Below are 23,334 nucleotides of genomic sequence, written 5' to 3' on the forward strand. Positions count from 1 at the left end.
TAGAATAGGGGCAAGTCAGTCTATGTTCTCGTCAAACTAATTTGATCTGTTAATTACTGGTTGTCATTTGCAAAGAACTGTAATTAGATATTCTTGAGTTTCTTTAGAAGAGTGGTTCTCAAGGTGGAATTCTGAGATCCCTAGAGAGAGGGTCCTTGAGACCCTTTTGGGGAGGAGTGTCTATGAAGTCAAAACTGTGTTTCATAATAATACTAAAGCATTATTTAACTTTTTCTTTCTTTCTTTTTTTTTTTTTTTTGTGCTGATGCCTACACTGAGGGGCAGAAGCAGTGGTGGATGAAACTGCTGGAACCTTAGCATGAAACAAGGCAGAGGCACCAGATGGCCTGAGTAGTCCTCATATTCTTCACCATGCAATCAGATTTTTAAAAATGCCAGTTTGTTCGTTATGTTAGCATGTCCTCGGTGAAGTAGTACAAATTATTAATTTTATCAAAAGTAAACCCTTGAGTCTTTAATCATCTGTAGAGCAAAAGAGGAAGTACATATAAAGCGCTTTGTGTAGTATGGAATTTTGAAGGAAAAGCTCCTGTTCATTTGTTTGGGAACTGATCTGTACTGCTGCTATGTTTTCTCTTTGAGTGATCAATTGGCAGACATCGTTGTTCAGACTTGGATTGCTTGGCAGACATTGTCTTGAAAAAAAGGAAGTGAGCCGGTCACTTCCAGAAAAATAACTGACAGGATTTCTTGCCACCGATAAAGCTGAGCTTTCAAGTGAAAATTTGAATTTTGTCTGCCACTGGGTGCTTCACAACTTCCTAGTACTTAAAAGACTTTTCTGATGAGCTCAGTGATGATATTAATAATGTGATTTTTTTTGGATACTACCAAATGAAATGTATCAATATCTAGAAAGTTTGCAAAACTCAGTGAACTCATATTTTCCAAATGACTTATGTCATAAAATCATGCATGGGTCCATTCAAAGTATAAAACAGAACAGTGGGATTTCTGTAACAGATTATATAAAGTTAATTGACACTGTTTCAGATTCCATGTTGCCACTAACCCTTAAGGAAACTTTGTTGAGTTTTGGTGTATCAAAGAAGAATATTTTTCTGAAATATTTGAGTATCATCTGAAAAGGCAATTAAAGCCTTCCTTATCCAATTATGTATTTATGTGAGTTCAGATTTTCTTCTTAAAATAACTTAACAGCAACTGATTGAATACAAAGTATATGAGAATCCAGATGTCTTTATAAGGAAATTTGAAAAAATGTAAAACTCTTCTCACTACTTTTTGGGGAGGGAGGGGTTAGATAATAAAAGTTGATTTCATGAGAAAATATTAACAGGTAAGATGCTTAATATTATTTTTAAATTACTTTTAAACATAGGTATTTAAAAATGTTTTCATTTTAATTCTGAACGCAAGAAATATCTATAGATATAATCCACATACACAGAAGTTCTCAGGAGTCCTCAGTAATTTATGAGTGTAAAGGCATCTTGAGACCAAAAGGTTTGAGAACCTCCGCTTTAGAGCACTGATTTTCAGCCTTGATGAGTATCAGGATCATCAGTGGAACTCTGAACAGCCGAATCTGGGTCCCACCTCTAGAGATCTTGTTTTCATAGGTCTGGGGTGCAGCACGGACATCGGGGTTTTTAAAAGATGCTCATGGGCAGCCGAGGTTGGGAACCACCACTTCAGTCCGATGCTGGAGGTGCACAGGCCCTAGAATTTTACCTGCACCTTCATGTAGTCTGTAAACTAAGGCATTTCTTCTTCAGTCATCTGGCAGAGATTTATCAAGCATCAGCCATACTCCAGGCAACGTTCTTCGTGCTGGAGATATGCCAGTGAGCAAACAGAAAACGCCTCTGCCCTTAGGGAGCTCGTGTTCTAGGAGAGGAGATGTATACACCAATAGACAGTGAGGTCTTATTTTTCTGTAGGGCTGAAAGTGGAACTAATAAAATTCCAGAGCCAGGGAAAAGTGTGGTCCTGATGCTTGGGCTTGCTTTGCCTTCAGACCAGGTTTTGGCCCCGGTTTGCTGCAGGCTTCGGAGCTGGTGGCCCCAGAGCTCCAGCAGCCACAGGCATCGGCTGAAGCCCCGGTCGCCGCCCGAGGGATCTACTCGGAGGACATGCCATCGGTGGCCCGGCCACGGCCTGTCGGGGGCACCACAGGTACATGTGGCTGTTTAGCTTGCATTTCTGAGCTAGACAGCCCTTGCTTTTGGCTACATTCCGGAAGAGGACATTTCAGGCTTCCCAGCGCTTTGGTGTGCCAGTATTCGGTGACCTGCACAACTGGTCTGAGCTGCGTTCCCCTGGATCCTGGTGGAGGTGTAGGCAGGGGAGGAGGGAAGAGAGGGTGGCTGAGATCCCAGGACTGATGCCTTCTGATTTGTTCCTGAGTCTGTGTCTCAGACGCTGTCCCTTCACGTGGAGTTCACAGCACAACTCTTCCAGGGAAGACGTTTCAGAATTCTTATGGTAAACTGAAAGATCTATTGCTGAGCACTTGGTATGGTATTAAAAACAAGTGTTTGTTTTAAAGAAGGCATTTTTCCAGCTTGTGATAAGCAACTCTGGACATTGCTGGCCAGTGACCTGAGGGAGATTTTTGTTTCATTTGGCCCTCGTGACGAGGGATGCTGTTCATAGGTGACAAGCAGGGCCCAACATGGCTGAGCTGAGATTCCTGCATGGCACTTGGCTGGTCTGCCCCAGCAGTTTACCTGAGATCCAGTCTTGAACCCCAGAATTAAAAATTGCTGTTTCGTATCATGGAATTCCATCTCATCAATAGTTGATACTATGAACGCTATATTTGGGAATGTTGTTCATTGTTCCTAAAGCATATATGGAGTTTAAGATTTAAGCTCTTTCTTCTTTTTGTACAGCTCAGCATACTCTGAAAAATCCTCAAAGTTCATTATACCCACCTAACTGTTTATTCCAAGGGCTCAACGTCACTCTTTTATTTTCCTTTTTATTTTATTTTCATTTCTTCACCTTCCTGTTGGAAGCTTTAGTAAGAGGAGCCATTACATGTTGAATAGCTTATTATTTTTTTTTACAGTTTCTAAATTTTGGACGATACCTACCTTTCTAATGTCATCAAGACGGTGCCTGGGTGGCTCAATTGATTAAGCTACTGTCTTCTGCTCAGGTCATGATCCTGAGGTCCCGGGATCGAGTCCCGCATCGGGCTCCCTGCTTGGCAGGGAGTCTGCCTCTCCCTCTGACCCTTCCCCCTCTCATGCTCTCTCTCTCTCTCTCTCTCTCTCTCTCATTCTCTCTCTCTCTCAAATAAATAAATAAAATCTTTAAAAATATATAATGTCATCAAGGAACTAGTTTAAGCCAATTCGAAACTTGTAATAATTGGATAATTACCCATTATGGTTTCTTTGGAAGTTCTTGTATGTTGCGTTGTTTGTCAGTCAACAAAACAAATAATGTATCTGGATATCCTACAGGATTTCGTATATTTTACACATGCTGTGCTTACAGTGAGTTTTGTTTCTCCTACTAATTATTGCTTATTTGAATTATTATTGAAATATTAATTATTGCTTGTTGTGTATTACATATCCCAAACAAAATTCAGACATACTCATCTTCAATCTAGAAGAATAGAGAAATGATACCTATAAAACATTTGAAGAGGATGTTATTTTCTAATAATTTCTAATAAGAGATTAAGTTGTGTAAAAATTTGTAATAGAAAATATTAAGATATACTGGAAGAGTTACCTTTCTGACTGTGTAAAATGATCAAATATGTCTATATCTAAAAATTAGTAAAAGCAAAAGGAAAATAGTATCTAGGGAAGTATTCAGCAGATAGATATGTCCATGAGGTATTTTTATTAGAGGATGATTCATATAAATTGATAAGTGGGCAGACTTCGGAGCATGAATGGGCAAAGGACAGGAAGAATGAATTCACAGAAGGAATATTTGTGTGGGGTGTGTATCACATGAAAGTAAAAATATGAAAAATGCCCAGTTGTGAAAATTACTAAAGAAATGTACATTAAAACCATGACGAGACACCATTTCAGTCTTGTATCTTTTCATAGTAATGTAGCGCGTGACAACATCAGTATCCAGTTTCTTGCTCTGTACAGTGGGCATAATGTGTTAGTACTTACTTCCTGTGGTTGTTTTGAGGATTGCAGAAGATAACAGAATGTGAAGGGCTCAAAATAGTGCCTGGCATGTTGTAAACTTTCAATGGACGTCAGCTACAATGATTATATTTTCAGTGGTGGTATAAATCACTAAACTTTTGGAAAGCAGCTGGGAATGACTTACTGAGCTTTGGATTTGGGATTCCACTTTTGAGAATCTAGGATTCTCCTCCCCAGAGAAATCCAAATACTGGGAAAAAACTACAAGTGCAAAGATATTTATTAGAGCATTATTCATAATAGCGAACAATTGTGAGCCCTCTAAACGCCTAGTAATAAGGGAATCAGTGAGTAAATTATGCATCTGTTTATTTATTATTAATTACTTAATTTCATTTTAGTTTTTTTTAATTCCGGTATACTTAATATATAGTGTTATATTAGTTTCAGGCATACAATATAGTGATGCAGTATTTCTATACATCACTCAGCGCTCATCATGATAAGTATAACTCTTAATCTCCTTCACCTATTTCACCCATCCCCCCACCTCTCTTCTCTGGTAACCATCTGTTTGTTCTCTGTAGTTAAGAATTGGTTATTTTGTTTGTCTCTTTTTTTCTTTGTTCATGTGTTTTGTTTCTTAAATTCCACATGAGTTAATTTATGTTTTTGTCTTCCTCTGACTGACTTATTTCACTTAGCATTATACCCTCTAGCTCTATCCATGTCATTGCAAATGGCAAGATTTCATTCTTTTTTATGGCTGAGTAATATTCCATTGTATACACACACCACCTCTTCTTTATCCATTCATCTATGGATGGATATTGGGTTGCTTTCATAATCTGGCTATTGTAAATAATGCTGCTATAAACATAGAGGTGCATATATCTTTTTGCATTAGTGTTTTCATTTCTTTGGGTAAATGCCACTAGTGAAATTACTGTATTGTAGGGTAGTTCTATTTTTAATTTTTTGAGGAAACTCCCTACTGTTTTCCAGAGTGGCTGCACCAGTTTGCATTCCAAGCAATAGTGCATGAGGGTTCCTTTTTCCTCTGCCTCCTTGCCAACGCCTGTTGCTTCTTTTTTTTTCTTTTTTTTTAAAGATTTTATTTATTTATTTGACAGAGAGAGAGCACAAGCAGAGGGAGAAGCAGGCTCCCCGCTGAGCAAGGAGCCCGATGTGGGGCTCAATCGCAGGACCTTGGGATTATGACCTGAGCCGAAGGCAGACGCTTAACCGACTGAGCCACCCAGGCGCCCCGCTTCTTGTTTTTTTTGACTTTAGCCATTCTGACAGGTGTGAGGTGATATCTCATTGTAGTTTTGATTTGCATTTTCCTGATGATGAGTGATGTTGGGCATATTTGCTTGTATCTGTTGGCCATCTGGATATCTTCTTTGGAGAAGCGTCTATTCATGTCTTCTGCCCATTTTTAATTGGATTATTTGTGTTTTTTTTTGTTTTTGGTATTGAGTTTTATCAGTTCTTTATATATTTTGGATACTAACCCTTTATTGGATATGTCACTTGCAAATATCTTTCCCCATTTCATAGGTTGCCTTTTTGTTTTTTTGTTTTGTTTTGTTTTACTTATTTATTTATTTAGTTCAGTTAGCCAGCATATAGTACATCATTAGTTTTTGATGTAGTGTTCAATGATTCATTAGTTGCGTATAACACCCTCCTTTGCTGTGAAAAAGCTTTTTTATTTTGATGTAGTCCCAGTAGTTTATTTTTGCTTTTATTGCCCTTGCCTCAGGAGGCATATCTAGAAAAATGCTGTTATGAATGATGTCAGAGAAGTTACTGCCTGTGCTTTCTTCTAGGATTTTTATGGTTTCAGGTCTCACACTTAGGTGTTTAATCCATTCTCAGTTTTATTTTTGTGTGTGGTATAAGAAAGTGGTCCAGTTTCATTCTTTTGCATGCTGCTGTCCAGTTTTCACAACACCATTTGCTGAAGAGACTTTTTTCCCATTGCACGTCCTTGCTTCCTTTGTTAAAGATTAATTGACCATATAATTGTGGATTTATTTCCTGGCTCTCTGCTTTGTACCACTGATCTATGTGTCTCTTTGTGCCAATACCACACTGTTTTGATCACTACAGCTTTGTAGTAAATCTTGAAATCTGGGATTGTGATATCTCCGGTTTTGTTCTTCTTTTTCAAGATTGCTTTGGCTATTTAGGGTCTTTTGTGGTTCCATACAAATTTTAGGATTATTTGTTCTAGTTCTGTGAAAAATCCTTGGTATTTTGATAGGGATTGCATTAAATATACAGATTGCTTTGGGTGGTATGGACATTTTAGCAATATTCTCCCAATCCATGAGCATGGAATATCTCCATTTTTGTGTGTGTCATCTTCAGTTTCTTCCATCAGTTTTTTATGGTTTTCAGAATACAGGACATTGACCTCTTTGGTTAAGTTTATTTCTAGGTATTTTATTATTTTTGGTGCAATTGTAAATGGGATTGTTTTCTTAATTTCTCTTTCTGATACTTCAGTATTAGTATATAGAAATGCAGCAGGTTTCTGTATATTGATTTTGTATCCTGTGACCTTACTGATTCATTTATCAGTTCTAGTAGTTTTTTGGTGGAGTCCTTTGGGTTTTCTATATATAGTATCATATCTCTGCAAATAGTGAAAGTTTTACTTCTTCCTTTCCACTCTGAATGCCTTTTATTTCTTTTTGTTGTATAATTGCTGTGGCTAGGACTTCCAGTACTATGTTGAATAAAAGTGGTGATTGGGCATCCTTATCTTGTTCCTCCTGATCTTAGGGGAAATCTCTCAGTTTTTCACCATTGAGTATGATGTTAGCTGTGGGTTTTTCATATATGGCCTTTATTATGTTGAGGTATGTTCCCTCTAAACGTAGTTTTTTCAGGGTTCTTATCATGAATAGATGTTGTACTCTGTCAAATACTTTTTCTGCCTCTATTGAAATGATCGTATTGTTCTTTTCTCTTGTTGATGTGATGTATCACATTGATTGATTTGGGAATATTGAATTATCCTTGCATCCTAGGAATAAATCCCACTTGATTATGGTGAATGATTTTTTAAATGTATTGTTGGATTTGGTTTTTTCATATTTTGTTGAGGATTTTTGCATTTATGTTCATTAGAGATATTGGCCTGTAGTTCTTTTGTTGTTGTTGTTGTGATGTCTTTTTTTTTTTTAAAGATTTTATTTATTTATTTGAGAGAGAGAAGTAGAGAGAGAGAGAGAGAGCATGAGGGGGGGAGGGTCAGAGGGAGAAGCAGACTCCCCGCTGAGCAGGGAGCCTGATGCGGGACTCGATCCCGGGACTCCAGGATCATGACCTGAGCTGAAGGCAGTCACTTAACCAACTGAGCCACCCAAGCGCCCCTGTTGTGATGTCTTTATCAGGGTAATGCTAGCCTCATATAATAAATTTGGAAGGTTTCCTTCCTCTTCTGTTTTTTGGAATAGTTTGAGCAGAATAGGTATTAACTCTTTTTTAAATGTTTGGTAGAATTTGGGGTGCCTGGGTGGCTCAGTCGGTTAAGTGTCTGACTCTTGGTTTTGGCTCAGGTCATGATCTCAGGGCCATGGGATTGAGCCCCATTTTGGGCTCCGTGCTCAGCAGGAAGTCTGCTTGAGATTCTCCCTCTCCCTTTGCTCCTCTCCACCCAACTCTCTCAAATAAATGACTAAATCTTAAAAAAAAAATGGTAGAATTCATCTGTGAAGCCATCTGGTCTGGACTTCTGTTTGTTGGGACTTTTTTGATTACTGATTCAATTTCATCATTGGTGATTGGTCTGTTCAAATTTTCTGTTTCTTCCTGATTCAATTTTGGGAGGTTATATATTTCTAAGAATTTATCCATTTCTTCTAGATTGTCCAATTTGTTGGCATATAATTTTTCAGAATATTCTCTTATAATCCTTTGTATTTCTCTGGTGTTGGTTGTTATTTCTCCTCTTTCATTTCTGATTTTATTTATTTGAGTCTTTTTTTTTTTTTTTTTAGATTAGTCTGGCTAAAGGTTTATCACTTTTGTTGACTGTTTCAAAAAACCAGCTCCTGGTTTCTATTGATCTGTTCTATTGTTTTTTTAGTTTCTACTTCATTTATTTGTGCTCTAATCTTTTTTATTTTCTTCCTTTTACTGGTTTTAGGTGAACCAGTAAAAAAGAAACCCTTTTTCTGGTTTAGCTCCTTTAGGTGTAAGGTTAAGTTGTGTGAGATTTTTCTTGCTTCTTGAGGTAGGCCTGTATTGCAATAAACTTCCCTCTTAGATCAGCTTTTGCTGCATTCCAAAGATTTGGACCATTGTATTTGTTTGTTTCATTTGTCTCCATGTGTTTTTTGATTTTGATTTCCTCTTTGATTTCTTGGTCAGCCCATTCATTGTTTAGCAGCATGTTATTTAACCTCCATGTATTTGTGATCTCTCCATATTTTTTTCTTGTGTTTGACGTCTAGTTTCATAATGTTGTGGTCAGAAAAGATGCATGGTATGACTTCAGTCTTTTTTAATTTGTTGAGACTTGTTTTGTGGCCTAACATATGATCTGTTCTGGAGAATGTTCCATGTGCACTTGAAAAGAATGTGTGTTCTGTTTTAGGATGGAATGTTCTGAATCTGTTAGATACAAGTGGTTCAGTGTGTCATTCAAAGCTACTATGTGTTTGTTGATGTTCTGTTTGGATCTATTCATTGATGTAAGTGGGGTGTTTAAGTTCCCTACTATTATTGCATTGCTATTGATACTTTGTGTATATTTGTTAATAGCTGCTTTCTGTATTTCGGTGCTCTTATATTGGTTGCATAAATACTTAAAATGGTCATATCTTCATTTTGGATTGTTTCCTTTATGACTGTGTAGTGTCCTTCTTTGTCTTTTGTTATAGTCTTTGTTTTAAAGTCTATTTTGTCTGATATAAGTAGTGCTATCCCAGCTTTCTTTTCACTTCCATTTGCGTGGTATTTTTTCATTTTTACACTTGGAATCTGCATGGGTCTTAGGTCTGAAATGAATCTCTTGTAGGCAGTGTATTCTTGTTTTGTTTTGTTTTTTAATCCACATTCTGTCACCTACCCTGTGTTTTTTGATTGGTGTTTTAGTCCATTTACATTCAAAATAATTATTGATAGGTATGTACTTATTGTCATTTTGTCACTTGTTTTATGGTTGTTTTTGTAGTTCTTCTCTATTCCCTTCTCTTGCTCTCTTATCTCATGGTTTGCTGGCTTAATTCAGTGATATACTTGAATTCCTTTCTCTTCATTTTTTTCAGATCTATTACTGGCTTTTTCTTGTGATTACCACTAGGTTTATATATAACACCTTATGCATATTGCAGTCTATTTTATTTTATTTTATTTATTTATTTTTTTAAAGATTTTATTTATTTATTTGACAGAGAGAGACACAGCGAGAGAGGGAACACAAGCAGGGGGAGTGGAGAAGGAGAAGCAGGCTTCCCGTGGAGCAGGGAGCCTGATGCAGGCCTCGATCCCAGGACCCTGGGATCATGACCTGAGCCGAAGGCAGACGCTTAACGACTGAGCCACCCAGGCGCCCCTTGCAGTCTATTTTAAATTGATGGTTACTTAAGTTTGAACCCATTCTGAAAGCACTACATTTTTGCTCCTCACCCTCCCATGTTTTAGGTAAATGGTGTCATACTTTACATCCTTTTATTTTGTGAATCCCTTGATTGATTTTTATAGGTACACATAATTTGTGCTGCTTTTGTGCTTCCTACTTCCTACTTTTCATATTCTTGCTTATGATCTCTTGTTTCCACTCAAAGAGTCCCCATTTCTTGTAGGGCTAGTTTAGTGGTGATGAATTCCTTTAACTTTTGTTTGTCTGGGAGAGTCTTTATCTATCTTTGTATTGTGAATGATAGCCTTGATGGATAGAGTATTCTTGGTTGCAGGTTTTTTTCTTTCAGCTCTTTGAATATATCATGGCACACCCTTCTGGCCTGCAAAGTTTCTGCTGAAAAATCCACTGATAGCTGTATGGGGCTTCCCTTGTATGTAACTGTTTCCTTTTCTCTTGCTCTTTTTGAAACTCTGTTTATCACTAATTTTTTTTTGTCATTTTAATTGCTATGTGTTTTGTTGTGGATCTCTTTGTGTTGGTTTTGTTGGGGGCTTTCTGTGCCTCCAAGATTTGGATTTCTTTTCCCTTCCCCAGATTTGGGAAGTTTTCAGCTGTTATTTCTTCAAATAAATTTTGCTGCCCCCTTTTCTCTCTCTTCTTCTGGGATCCTTATAATGCAAATGTTGTTGTACTTGATGGTGTTGCTACGTTCCCTTAGTCTATTCTCACTTTTTCTTCTTTTTTTCTCTCTCCTGTTCAGCTTGATTGCTTTCCATTACTCTGTCCTCCAGAAATTTTAGTGGCTGAGTTTTTCATCTCTGATTGGTTCTTTGTTTTCTCCTTGTTGAGGGTCTCACTGGGATCTTCCACTCATTTCTCAAGTCCAGTGAGTATCTTTATGATTATTACTTTAAATTCTTTATCTGGCATATTACTTATCTCTGCTTCATTTAGCTCTCTTCCTGTTATTACCTCTCTTTCATTTAGGACATATTCCTCTGTCTCCTCGTTTTGTCTAACTCTCTGTGTCTGTTTCTATGTGTTAGGAAAGTCAGCTATATCTCCTGCTCTTGAAAGTAGTGGTCTTATGAAGAAGAGGTCCTGTAGTGCCCTGCCGTGCGATGTCCTCTGTTCATCAGAACCTGGTGCTTAAGGGGTATCTCCTAAGCACCTCCTGTGTGAGGGTGCACCCTACAATTGTGGTGGTGCCACTTTTGCCTTCAGTCCAGTTGTCTGTGATGGCTCTTTGCCTGTTATGGGCAGGGTTTGGTCCCTTGTTGTTAGTGGGCCAGTCTGGGGCCACGTTGGGCTTGTTTGGGGTCAGACCAGGTGTTTGCCAGAGATACAGTAGCACTGAAGTGGAGGGCATTTTCCCCGTGTTGTCCCCTGAAAAGCTTTCCTTGGTTGGCGGGGCTTGCAGTCACACCAGATGCCTGCCCCCAGCCCACTGCTGGGGTCCCAGTTTGACTAGTGTGTGTGGTTATCATCCTCTCACCCCAGGGCAGGAATCACTTTTTGAGTGGTGCTGATCCCTGTCAGGGCTGCTTGCATACTGCCATGCTTGTGATACCTCTTTTTATGGATTCCTGCCAAGGGTGGGTTGGAGGGGGTGTGTCTGCAGGAGGATACAGGAACAGGGTGCCTGGTGTTAACAGAGCTCAGTTCTGCCCTAGGAGGAACCTGGAGCTTCTTTGGAGAGGGCCTAAGGGCAGGTTGGAGGGGGTGGGTCCACAGAAGTGTGTGGGGGTAGGGGGCACTGTTAGGGAGCTAGGTGGAGAGTATTTGTGCTATGCTGGTTCCTGCAGGTGTCACCTATATATGTAGGCCGGGGCTGCTGGGCAGGGAAGTGGCATCTCTGTACCCCAAGCGTTTTTCAAACTGCTGCTTCTATGCTGTATCTAAGTGGGGCTGGTTTTGCTCTGTCTCTTTAAAGGGGGACTCAGTTTCCTCTTGCCCTCTGCCTTCCAGAGTTGAGCCTATTCATTTTTAACGTTCTAGGTGTTAAACCCCACTGATTATAAGAATTCATGAAGTTAAGCCCCTCTGGTTTTCAAAGTCAAATGATACGGGGATTATCTTCCCAGTGCAGGTCCCCTGTGCCTGGGGTGCCTGAGGTGGGGCCTTTTCCTCTCCCTTCTCTGTGCTTGCAGTGACTCTCCCTCCTGAGGACAGTCTGGAGGGTTGGTTTGTTCCTGAACGCATCTCTGCCCTACCTACCCTTTCTGATGTGGTGTCTTCTCTATGTTTAGCTGTGGAGAGTCTGTTCTGCCAGTCTTCAGGTCATTTTCTGGGTGATTTACACTGATGTGGGTGTTCTCTAGGTGTATCTGTGGGGATGAAGTGAACTTAAGGTTCTACTTCACCATCTTCCCTGGAAGTCCCCAGTTGTGCAGCTATTTAAAATGAAGAGCTCAGAAAGAATCAGAAAAAGAGGGTTTAAGATTTCCCAATTGCCTCTTACTTTTATGGTACTTGACCTATTTTCTCTCTTTCAGTTCTTGAAATAACATCATGAAGTGCATTTTTTATCCCCATTTGAGAATTGAGGCATCCAGGCTCAGTGGGAGTGATAGCCAGCTGCCCAAGGTCACAGTGGCAGGGCTGGAATGCAAACCCAGGTTTCCTGCATGTGATGCCCCACTTGAATCATGGGGAAAGCCTGTGCTGTATCATTAAGTTAACAGAGCAAGATACAGAATTGTGTCTGAATTATGATTTCAACTACCACTGTAGTTTTAACACAAAGCTATGCTTTTCTGTCTATGCACTTGTCTGCACTTTGGTAAATGCTGGGGAACAGTGTACTGCTTTTGTTTTTTTGCAGGATTTGCTCAGTGTGTATTGGGCAGACAGTACTGATAGTCCTAATAATTTTAATAACTATTATAAAACTTCAGTAACTGGCAAGAGTTTCTGTAGGGCACATTGCTCTGATAAGAGCCTGGCAGGTTTTCTCTGACCTTTAGTTATTAGATAACCAAATAAAACTGTGGCATCCCCCCCACCTTTTGTTAATGTATTTGGCTAATGGAGGCTGTTCATTTGACAAATTGAGTAGGAGAGGACTGGAAGGTGGAGAGGGCCACCTCCCCTACCTCCGTGAAGTCTCTGAACCTTGTAGGACCAGTCTGCACAACACAGATGAATTTGATGATCCTAGGAGCTTTTGGAAACAAGTATTTTATTTCACAGTGCTTAAAGATCACTTTTTTTCTCCCTTAATCTATGAAATAGGGATATATCCACATACCAAAAGTTGATAGAGGAGAAAATACATCATTTACAGCCTGGCCTTCATAGCTACCTGAGGCTATAGCGTGTCTAAGTGTGGAGCATGAGCTCTAGAGAGACTCCTGGCTTTAACCATCAGTACACCTCAATGAGGAGGCTGGGGCGGGGGGGGCGGGGTTGGCTTTAAAATTTTAATTATGACATAGCTTAGTTATGGGGAAAATATAAGTATGGTGAAAATAAATGTACTTAAACATTCTGAAATCAAAGAAATATGCACCCTGCCTTTTAAGAAAATATACATATTGTGTTTTCTCTCCTTGTGAATCTCAAAGCCACGAGCAAGAAGGAGCTAGGTTTCAGCTTCTTTATGGCTCCCAAACTTTTCACTCCTTTTCTCTGAGTAAGGAAGATTATCCTTATTTGTAATCTCTACAGAAATGAATAGAAGGGCTCTTTATTATAGCCTTTATACCCTGTCCTTTGATGTCTAGCTAGGAAAATAAGAACATCACTGTTAGCCACTGTATTAAACAGAAGTAAAAGCCCATGAACCAAGAAGCTCACGGTCTGTTTTCCGTTCGAAACGTCATTCTCTGGAGATAGAATTGGTGCTGTGTTTGAACAGTGCTTGTATCCCTTGTCCCTAAGGGAAAGCTGTGGTCAGAACTGAAGTGTCTTGGCTGCCTGGGTGGTGCAGTCTCTTAAGCGTCCGACTCTTGGTTTCGGCTCAGGTCTTGATCTCAGGGTCGTGAGATTGAGCCCTGTGTCGGGCTCCACGCTTAGCGGGGAGTCTGCTGGAGATTCTCTTTCTCCCTCGCCTTCTGCCCCTCCTCTCTCTCTCTTTCTCTCTCAAAGAAATCTTTTTTTTTTTTTTAAGATTTTATTTATTTGTCAGAGAGAGAGAGAGAGAGAAAGCACAAGCAGGGGGAGCGGCAGGCAGAGGGAGAAGCAGGCTTCCTGCTGAGCAAGGAGCCTGATGCAGGACTCGATCCCAAGACCCTGAGATCATGACCTGAGCTGAAGGCAGACACTTAACAAACTGAGCCACCCTCAGTCCCTCAAATAAATAAATCTTTTTTAAAAAAAGAACCAGAGTGTCTTGCTGGGCAGCCTCACTTCCCTTCAAGTGTTGACCAGGCTGCCCCACTGTGTTCCTTCAGGCTCCCAGATTCAGCACCTGACGCAGGTGGGAATTGCAAGCAGAATTGGAGCCCAGCCAGTGGAAATCCCACCAAGTAGAGGCGGCCAGTATGGGGGACCAGGTTGGCCTTCATATGGGGAGGATGAAGGTGGCCGAAGAGAGGCTGTGAGTATCTTGTGTTTGGGTCATCACTGAAAATTCAGACATAATCACTTAATTTAACTGCTTCTGCTTTGGGGATCCCTTTTTAAAACCTTTAAGTAAAAGTTTTAACCTCTCTCCCTTTTCTCTGTGAGTGTATTTTTGCTTGCAGTTTTTAGGTAGTAAATTCCCACCCACCCAGAGTGGGAGAGTAATTACACTGAATTTGTAGAAAGTATATAATTTTTCCTGAGGCAGATTTCAGGCTTAAAGTAGTGAATTTTTGAAAATAACCTTTAAAAAAATAATAAAAGTGATACTCATTACAGAAGATCTGGACAGAGACCTGTAAGTAAGAGCTACCTTTAAAATTTTTCCAATTTTTTTATATTGTGGTAAAACACACATAATATAAAATTTGCCATCTTAATCATTCATTTTTAAGATGGCAAATTCAGTTCAAACCAGTTCAGTGGTTTTAAATACATTTGTGACATTATGCAACCATCCCCACCATCCATCTCCATAGTATTTTTCATCTTGTAAAATGGAAAGTTTGTGCTCATTAAACACTAAGCGCCATTTGCCCTTCCCCCCAGCTCCAGGCAGCCACAGTTGTACTTTCTGGCTCAGTGATTTTGACTTTCAAGTAATGAATTTGAACCCGTAGGTGACTAAAATCTGGACCTGATCTTTGGTGTTATTGTGTAAATATGCATAATCTTACATACCAACTTGCTTACCGTTTATGCTTTGTTGTGGGTTTATCCACATCATTTCTGTTATGACCCCCCCATGAGATGCTTCTGCAGTAAGCTCACAGTTTAGGTTTCCAAGGCACAGAGTTTCTCTTAGAGGCTTCTCCTCACTTTGATCACTCCTTTATAGGAATGAAATCAATGTGGGCACAGGTAATTTCCACAAATGCTTTTCTTTGTTTTTCTCAAGAATTTTACGTGCATTTACATGTCTTTCCAGCAAATACACTAAATTATTTTCATGACTGGAGGCTTTTACTACTCAGTGAAAGAAAATTAATTTTAGAATATAATTTTCCTCTGATACATTGTTATACTTAGAATTTCAGGTATCTGCTTTACATTTGTTGACCTTTTTCTGACTTCATTGTGCCCAACTTATTTTCATAAGGTATTTTGGGTTTTCCTATCAAATCCAGTGTTCACTTACACTGCCTCTTTATCACTATTTGGAAACGTGAAATGTAGGAATATTCGAGGGCTTGAATGCCATGTTTACCATGAGGCTTACTTTTTAGCATAAGTGAAACCACAGATATAGTACTCTTGTATATATCTAAAGAGATATTTTTTCACTGAAAAAAATCACTGAAAAGTACAATAATTCTGGTCAAATGAATGCCCAATTAATTTATATTATGCAAATATAAGCAAAACTGTTGTGTGTCCTAGTGCAGATAACCTTTTTAAAGAAAAGGCTTGGCAGAACAGTCAATAGATACACAGATAAATAAAGTGGAAAATGATTTTGTGATATTGTGTTCTGTGTCGCATGCACACCCTCCCAGGCCTCAAGTCCCAGAGCAAAGGCAGTTCTTGTCAGTCTCTCTGCAGGTACTTGCTCATCTCTTCCAGCTCTCAGATACCCTCATTTGACCTTTCACCGCCACAGGGCACCCCAGCTCTCCAAGTCCCTTCCTGTTCTCCCAGTGGGCCACTTCCTTCCACACACAGGGGCACAGAGACTTGGCCAACCTCATCATTCTTTCTGTCTGCCTTTAAGCAAGTATGTATCAGGCACCTGTTAAGTTCAGGGATTTCTTTGTTGTATTGCTCTCCCTCCAGCAGTTCTCTCCACAGTTTCTATATTCCATCCTGGGGGCCTTCTTGGAGGGCCATGTTTGGTGGGAGGTGGGCAGAAGTCCTGGGAGCGTGCCCACCACCAGTTTGAATTGGATTTTCCCTCCTGTTCTTACGTGGGAAGTACAGTAACGTTTGCCATGTTTTTTCAGACACACATGCTTGGACATCAAGAATATTCTTCTTCACCGCTGTTCCAGGTGCCAAGGACTTCAGGTAGGGAGCCCTCCGCTCCTCCCGGGAACCTCCCGCACAGGGGGCTGCAGGGTGCGGGGCTGACTTACACCACCAGCTCCACAGAAGACCTCCAGCCCGGCCACTCTTCAGCTTCACTCATCAAAGCGATCCGCGAGGAGCTGCTCCGGCTCTCCCAGAAACAGACCGCCGTGCAGAACTTCCACAGCTGATCAGCCTCGCCTTGCAGATTTGCCAAGTATCTGCTTCCCGTGGAAGCAAGACTAAATGGAAATCAACTAAATGGGTGTTTGTGAGAGAACGCGCATCTCCTGGGCTAGGTGCCCGTGTAAAGGAGCAAGTTGCAATTTTAGAGGATGCTGTAAGTCACATGACAGCTCATGATGCTTTTAATAAGTTGGCAATTTTTTGATCACTTGGGTTTCAGTCAAAATTTATGTACTTTTGGCCAAAAGCCAGCAGCACTTCATGAAGGCAAACCACAAACCTAAGCTAACAACAACAACAACAACAACAACAACAACAACAAATCACTAAATTAGTCTCCTTTTTAAAGGTAAAAGATGGAAATGTGTAGATGGTATAGGGATTAACGGAATCCAGCATTTCCGTGGGAAGATGTGATTCAGACTGGTTTGTATGGTGAACTTGCTGCTTTGTTTTCTGAGAAAAGAGATTTGAAGACATTTTATTAACAGCTTGATTTCCCTCTTTTTCTCCATAGGAACTTATTTTAATAGTCATATTAACAACAAAAATACTAAGACTGTTTGGGAATAAAAAAAGCTACTAGTAAGAAACCAAATGATAGATTGTAGAGCCTGATGATTCCAAAAGAAGCCATCATCTGCATTTTTCCTTCTACTTCTGGTGCTACAGCTCCGAGGGCCCCTTCACCTTTATGTCTGTGAAATGCAACTTTGGCTTTTTCAATGGGAGGATATGTTGAAGATTTCATTTTGTTCTATAAAGAAAAAAAAAAACACCTCCCAAACCGGGGGGGGGGGGGAGTTTAATATTTATTTGGTTATTCAAAATACATATCGAAGTTTAGATTTACATTCTTAATTGTATTTGCTGTTTATTAATTGGGCGCATGCAACTACCAACAGCATCCCATTTCAGTGCATGCCATCATTAAGCTCAGACCTACAAAAGGAGGCTTTCAGGAGGTCATAACTAATCCTTGCACTTGGCTGATGAGTTGCTCACAAATTATGTTTGAATGAGAAATCTTACATGAGCAAAAATTATTTATAAAAACTACCAGGGCCAACAAATTGTTATTCACGAGTACGTTTCTAGTAATCACATTCTCTGTGTTCAAGACCTGGAAATGGAGTTCGGTCCAGCCTTTCAGTAATAAATCAAGAAATGTAAAGAAGAGCTTTGAGGACCACAAGGGAAAGGAGAGAGTTGCTCCTGGTTTCTGATTTTATTGTGCATACCACTGAGTGACTGTTAAAACCATCTTATGTTCTTGGGACCTGACAGAGGGTATCATCTGTCTTGAGATTCACTCCTGAAGTAAACATTTCCCTACTTCCCAAATTAGACTAAGGGGTATAATAACAAGGGCCATTCTGTTTTCTGATACCTGAGTAAAGCTCAGAAGAAAAACAGGTAACGGATTTCCACTATGAATTCTTTTTTTATTAGATCCACTAATACTTTTAATTAACAATGGATAAACAGAATTTGGGGCTCTGATGAATCAAAATCTGTATCAAATTGTAAGAACCCTGAAACAGCTAAAATAGGTTTCCAAAGTGTAATCACTGGGGGCCAGAATCATGTTTTAGCACTTCCTCAATGAAGCCTGTCAGTCTTATGATACAGGGAATGTTGCTTCTGGGAAGTTAAATGTAGCCTTGTTTTTCATCTGTGCTCTCTGAAAGAGGAGGGGTGCAGGGGAATAAGTCTCTCATGGATGTTAAAGGAATGGAAATCCCTTATCAGGTAGTCCTCACAGGCTCCAAGGAGTGTGGGAGATAAGACCCCTTTCTGGGAATGATTTTTTACCTCTCAGTTTTCGTTTAATACCAGACTCTCCCCAGAGTGGAGAATTATCTTTGCATGTCGCTCAAAAATACCAGGTTTCCTTACTAGGTTAAGAATTTGAGATATCCGAGCAGAATTTTATTACAGACACCTTATAGTGAATTCAGATCGTGTGACCGCAAATGGAGTAAACATAGACCCCCTCCTCCCATTCTGCTCAGTGTCATGTTTGCACAGTGTACTAAGAATGGTTACCTCCTCTGTACATCCCAGAAACGGGGGTCTCTTTTCCAGAGGGCTTCTGTAGTGATTCTGATGCCTTTCAGACTAGCATAAAAGGATTCTGCCTGTATTGTTATGCTTAAAATTGATAGACTTTTCAACGAATGTCATGACCAAAGATAACATAGGATAACCGTGGTGTGTGGTGTGGTGGAGGCAGGCTCATGGGATCACCAGCATTCTTGTGTTGATTGTAAAGCACACTCTGCACTTGTTTTCTCTGAACACCTGCAGCAGTTTTACCTGTCACCAAACTCAGGACAGACTAACTGTCGTGGGGAGCACCACACCCAGGTGGGTCTTTGGATACTCAGTTAACATGATTTACTGAAAAGAAAGGTCCTCATGTTGATCTTGTGTGGCTTTGAAGTTCCATTAACTGAAGTACTCTAAAATGAAAAGTTAAATTTTGTATCTATTCTCTTTTCCTAGTTTAAAAGTTCTGGTGGTAATAATGCAAGCCATAAAGTTGAGTCAAAATTTCAGAGAGGGTTGGAGATCATTTTCAGAGTCTACTTTGTCACCAACTTGCTGTGTCAGGTACCTTCCTGAGCCTCTTTCTCCCCATCAGCCAAATGAGGACAGACCTCTTCTGTCCACCTCCCAGAATTTCTTGTTTCAAGATTCAGCTATGATCTTGTGCATAAACAACCCTTGAGGAGGGTGCACAAAGCTTGGTGAAATGTAAAACATTATCTGTATGATTGTACTGGGATTGGACAGTCTGACATGCTCTTTTCTACCAGTGAATGACTTCACATGGAGGTAACCAGAGCAAAACCAAGGGCTCCATGTGACTCCTCTTCCTCTTTCCCAATTTGCTTGAAATTCACATCCTTCATCCTTAACTTTAAAACAGCATTTATTGGGCGCCTGGGTGGCTCAGTTGGTTAAGCGACTGCCTTCGGCTCAGGTCATGATCCTGGAGTCCCTGGATCGAGTCCCGCATCGGGCTCCCTGCTCAGCAGAGTCTGCTTCTCCCTCTGACCCTAACCCCTCTCATGTGCTCTCTCATTCTCTTTCTCTCAAGTAAATAAATAAAATCTTAAAAAAAAAACACCCAGCATTTATCAAACATCTTTCTGCACCTGAATTTTTGCCATTCCTAGCACCAAAAAAGTCAACATGAGTCCCGTCCCGTCTTTTAGATCTTAGAATCTAAGTCAGATAGCATAGCTGGGTATAAAAGATGGAAGATACAGATACATAATGTGATGTGAACATCAGTAAGATTCACTGAAAATACACAAGTACGTTGGGTACTCAGGAGAAAGGAAGTTGCACATTTGGAAACCATGGGATCCTAGGGAGAAGTCCACTTCAGAAGCTACTTTAATGAAGACGGGGGAGCTGGTGAGATGTCAAGGGAAGAGCTGGGAATGGGCCTGGGGAAGGACGGAGAAAGTGGGCGAAGCTGTCCTCGAAAATGAACTTGACCTGCTGCAATATGGGGACAGGATCCCTAACTGCACCATTTAGGGAGTTTTAATAAAACAAGAGGAGGAAATGGGGCTGTGAGGATGTGTTTGCAATAATACAGCAAGAAAATGGCTGGGTCTGCAAAGAAGGTCTGCACAGCAAGAGATCCAGTTTGGAGGAGGGAAGAGAAGAGTACCAAGAACTGCTGGAGGGCCAACTGTAAAGTAGGAAAATATTGTAAGAATTCCACCAAGGTTTACCGCTTAGGGCAGCTCTCAGTGATCAGCCATTCAAACACATTAAATCCTTTGTGGAGCATAGTAGGTTATAAATAAATATATTCTACTTCTTTATAGCTGCCTATACAATTTTCTCCAAATTTTATTTAATTTGAGAATATGTTTTGATTTTGGTGGGACATGGCTTTTGAGCAGCAAACTAAGCAGGTTTTGCCAATTGGATTTTTCAGGGCATGAGGCCTGTGATGCAAAGCCCAGGTGAAGGTGCACCTGAGGGCTTTGGGCCGAAACAGGTAATTGTGTGCTTTACGAGCCTCCCGTTTAACTGTGTCCTGCATTGCCCTTCTTAGTGCTCCAGTGGCCAAACCAGTCACTCGGACACCAATTTGCATTTGCAGTAATTCACATGTTAATCATTAAATAAACTTCTCTTTCCCTTTCATACTAGATTCTTAGACATGAATGAATTTGCTAGTTGAAAGGAAAACTGGTTAGGATTCTGGGCAGGTGAAAAGGGGGCCTTCAGTCTTTTTTTTTTTTTTTTTAAAGATTTTATTTATTCACTTGACAGAGATAGACACAGCGAGAGAGGGAACACAAGCAGGGGGAGTGGGAGAGGGAGAAGCAGGCTTCCCGCGGAGCAGGGAGCCCGATGCGGGGCTCGATCCCAGCACCCTGGGATCATGACCTGAGCCGAAGGCACACGCTTAACGACTGAGCCATCCAGGCACCCCGAGGGTGCCTCCAGTCTTAACAACCATACTAACTTCAGCTCAAGGTGAGCTTTAGCCATTCCATTTCTACCTCCAAAGCCAGTCTCCAGAGCCTGCTTATCCACATTTGTCCCTGACGGGAGCATGAGGGAGTCCACTTCTGGACCATTTGATCACAAAACACATTTTTTATGGAATGGTAACTTGAACTTTGTTTTTACATGTAATCCAACGTATTAACGGATATTCTTATAACAGGTGAGAGGGGTTTCTCAGAGCAGCTGCTGTAACATACTCATAAAATGTAATAGGCTCACACTTACTACCTAATGAATAAGGAGTGTGTATATTTTAGGTTTCTTTTGATATTCTTGGAGGTGACTTTGAGTGTTTAGGACTCCTCTCTTTAGTATTAAAAAGACTTGAAAACTGAAACCTCACGGTACGATCCTAATTCCTTGCTTGTGTGTGTTTACACTACATTTGAGAATTTATCTTAAGAACACACAGCAGCATTGAAATTTAGGAAAAGAATATTAAATGCCTTTGGAAACATGAAACAAAGTTAGGAACCAGCGAGCAAGTGAGAGAAGGAATGAATGTCTTAATCTGAAGTGGTCTAGTCCAAATTAGTTTCCCACAGGGTAGTTATACAGGATCCTTGCTTTTCCTTCTTCCAGGTTTTTCTGCTGTGGGGCCACTTCACATTTAATGAAAGAGTGAATGGTGGAAGGGACAGATAAAAATTGAAGTGATTTGAGTTGCTCGGTCCCTGATTCCACCAAACCTTTCTGGACATTCTGGAGCATCGTGAAGGGTCTCATGCCCCCGTTTCATGACTTGACTCCCTAAGTGTGCAAGTTAGGAATAGTACAGGGCCACATTTAAGCCAGACCCCCTGTACTGTTCCTCCTGTTCATGTGGGGAAAGAAGGAGGCTCCACTGATTAATGCACTTGCTCTAAACACCAGAGGGCTCGAATCAGAAAAGGGGGTAAAAACTCAGCTTGGCCCTCCTCCAGAGCATCTTCGAGGGAGCATGGAGATTGGGCTTATTACCCTTGCAGGAGAGGTGGCTCAGCAGAGCTGCTCTGGGATGCCCACTTGTTTCCTCCTACTTTGTCAAGGTCCATGTTCTTCTGACTCTTCCTGCACTCTCATTCCTGGACTGTGAGTGATAATGTACGAAAATATGCAGAGTAAATTAAAGCCACTCGTGGCATCAATACTGCAACTTGAACTTGACAATCATGGTTTGCTGGTCTCAAACGGGCACTTAAATTTCAGCGTGGGTATATGATTGAGTAATCGAACTCTCCCTTCTATTTGTTGGTTATGTTTCTACCCTTCAATTAGCTGCCCTGTTTTCTAATGTGCTGTAGAGTTTTTGAAATAATTTATGCAAGTGTTTGGTTTCCATGTTTACAATTTATACTGCTTTCCTAGCATTTTAAATGGAAATGTCAATAAATGCTATGAATTGGTGTCAAATGATCTTTTCTGTTTATTGCCTTTGTAATATGATTTTCTCATTTGTAAAGTGTGATGGATGAAGGAAATGAGCTTTTCCTCTAGTTGTTGTGTCCCTGGTGAGAACACCTAGGACCTTCATTTTCTAAGGAGTTAAGTTGAAACGAGTCTAATCCGCTTGTGCAATTTGCAGAACTGTTCACTCCTCCCTTGGCTGGTGCCACCCCCTTCTGCCCACGTGTTTTGCTTTTCTGCTACCCACTGATCGGATTGATGCTTCCACTAAGAGCAGATTCATCTTGGAATTAAAGGATTAGGACTCTACAATCTAGAAAGATAAAGGAGACGATCAAAGTCTGTACAACCTTGAAAGGTAATAGGGTAAACCTGGAGTTGTTTATGAAACCCAAGACCATAATGCCTTGAAACTGAGAAAAGCAGAAGGAACAAAGTGTGGTGGAACATAACAATGACATGAAATGTGAAAACATGGATAAGATCCTGGAACAACAAGAACAATAACAAATGACATTAGAGGAAAAAGTGGTGAAACCCAAATAAAGTTCATAAGGTAGTTAGCAGTATTGTGCAAAGGTTAATTTATTGGTTTTGCTAACTTTACTGTGATTACTAAGACTTCTCTCAGGGGACATGCAGAAACACTCTACGTTTACAGTTTTTCTCTAAATCTAAAATGATTTAAAAATTTCCAAAACGAGTTTGACACAGATGAGGCCGCCAGACCCCGTGCAGAGGCTAATGTGAGCCTGCTATGGGCAACCAACACCCAGGCACTTGCCATGCTTCTCAGAGCTTAAGACAACTGCAAGTCTTGGCAGAAAATACACTTCCATGAAGGAGAAGTCATGGGATCAACCAAAAGGAGAGTTTGGACCTAAAAATCAGAAAAATAGACCACTATGAAAGAGACCTTAAAGAAAG

At 40.4% G+C, this 23,334-nt stretch overlaps 1 protein-coding gene across 1 annotated transcript in view; it reads left to right on the forward strand.

Moving 5' to 3' along the window:
• The window catches only part of KIAA1549 (KIAA1549 ortholog), a 142,800-nt gene extending 120,387 nt beyond the window's left edge, over positions 1 to 22,413 (forward strand). The window contains exons 18-21 of the mRNA XM_064574911.1: positions 2,003 to 2,160; positions 14,115 to 14,260; positions 16,227 to 16,290; positions 16,994 to 22,413. Of these exons, the coding sequence (XP_064430981.1) occupies positions 2,003 to 2,160; positions 14,115 to 14,260; positions 16,227 to 16,290; positions 16,994 to 17,049 (424 nt within the window). The 3' untranslated portion in view covers positions 17,050 to 22,413. The remainder of the gene's footprint in view (positions 1 to 2,002; positions 2,161 to 14,114; positions 14,261 to 16,226; positions 16,291 to 16,993) is intronic.
• Positions 22,414 to 23,334: the final 921 nt, after the last annotated feature.

This window comes from Mirounga angustirostris, unplaced genomic scaffold (genome assembly GCF_029215605.1).
Source record: "Mirounga angustirostris isolate CCGP_5_RB_7025 unplaced genomic scaffold, mMirAng1.0.hap1 SCAF_12, whole genome shotgun sequence".
In the NCBI taxonomy this organism is placed as follows: domain Eukaryota; kingdom Metazoa; phylum Chordata; class Mammalia; order Carnivora; family Phocidae; genus Mirounga; species Mirounga angustirostris.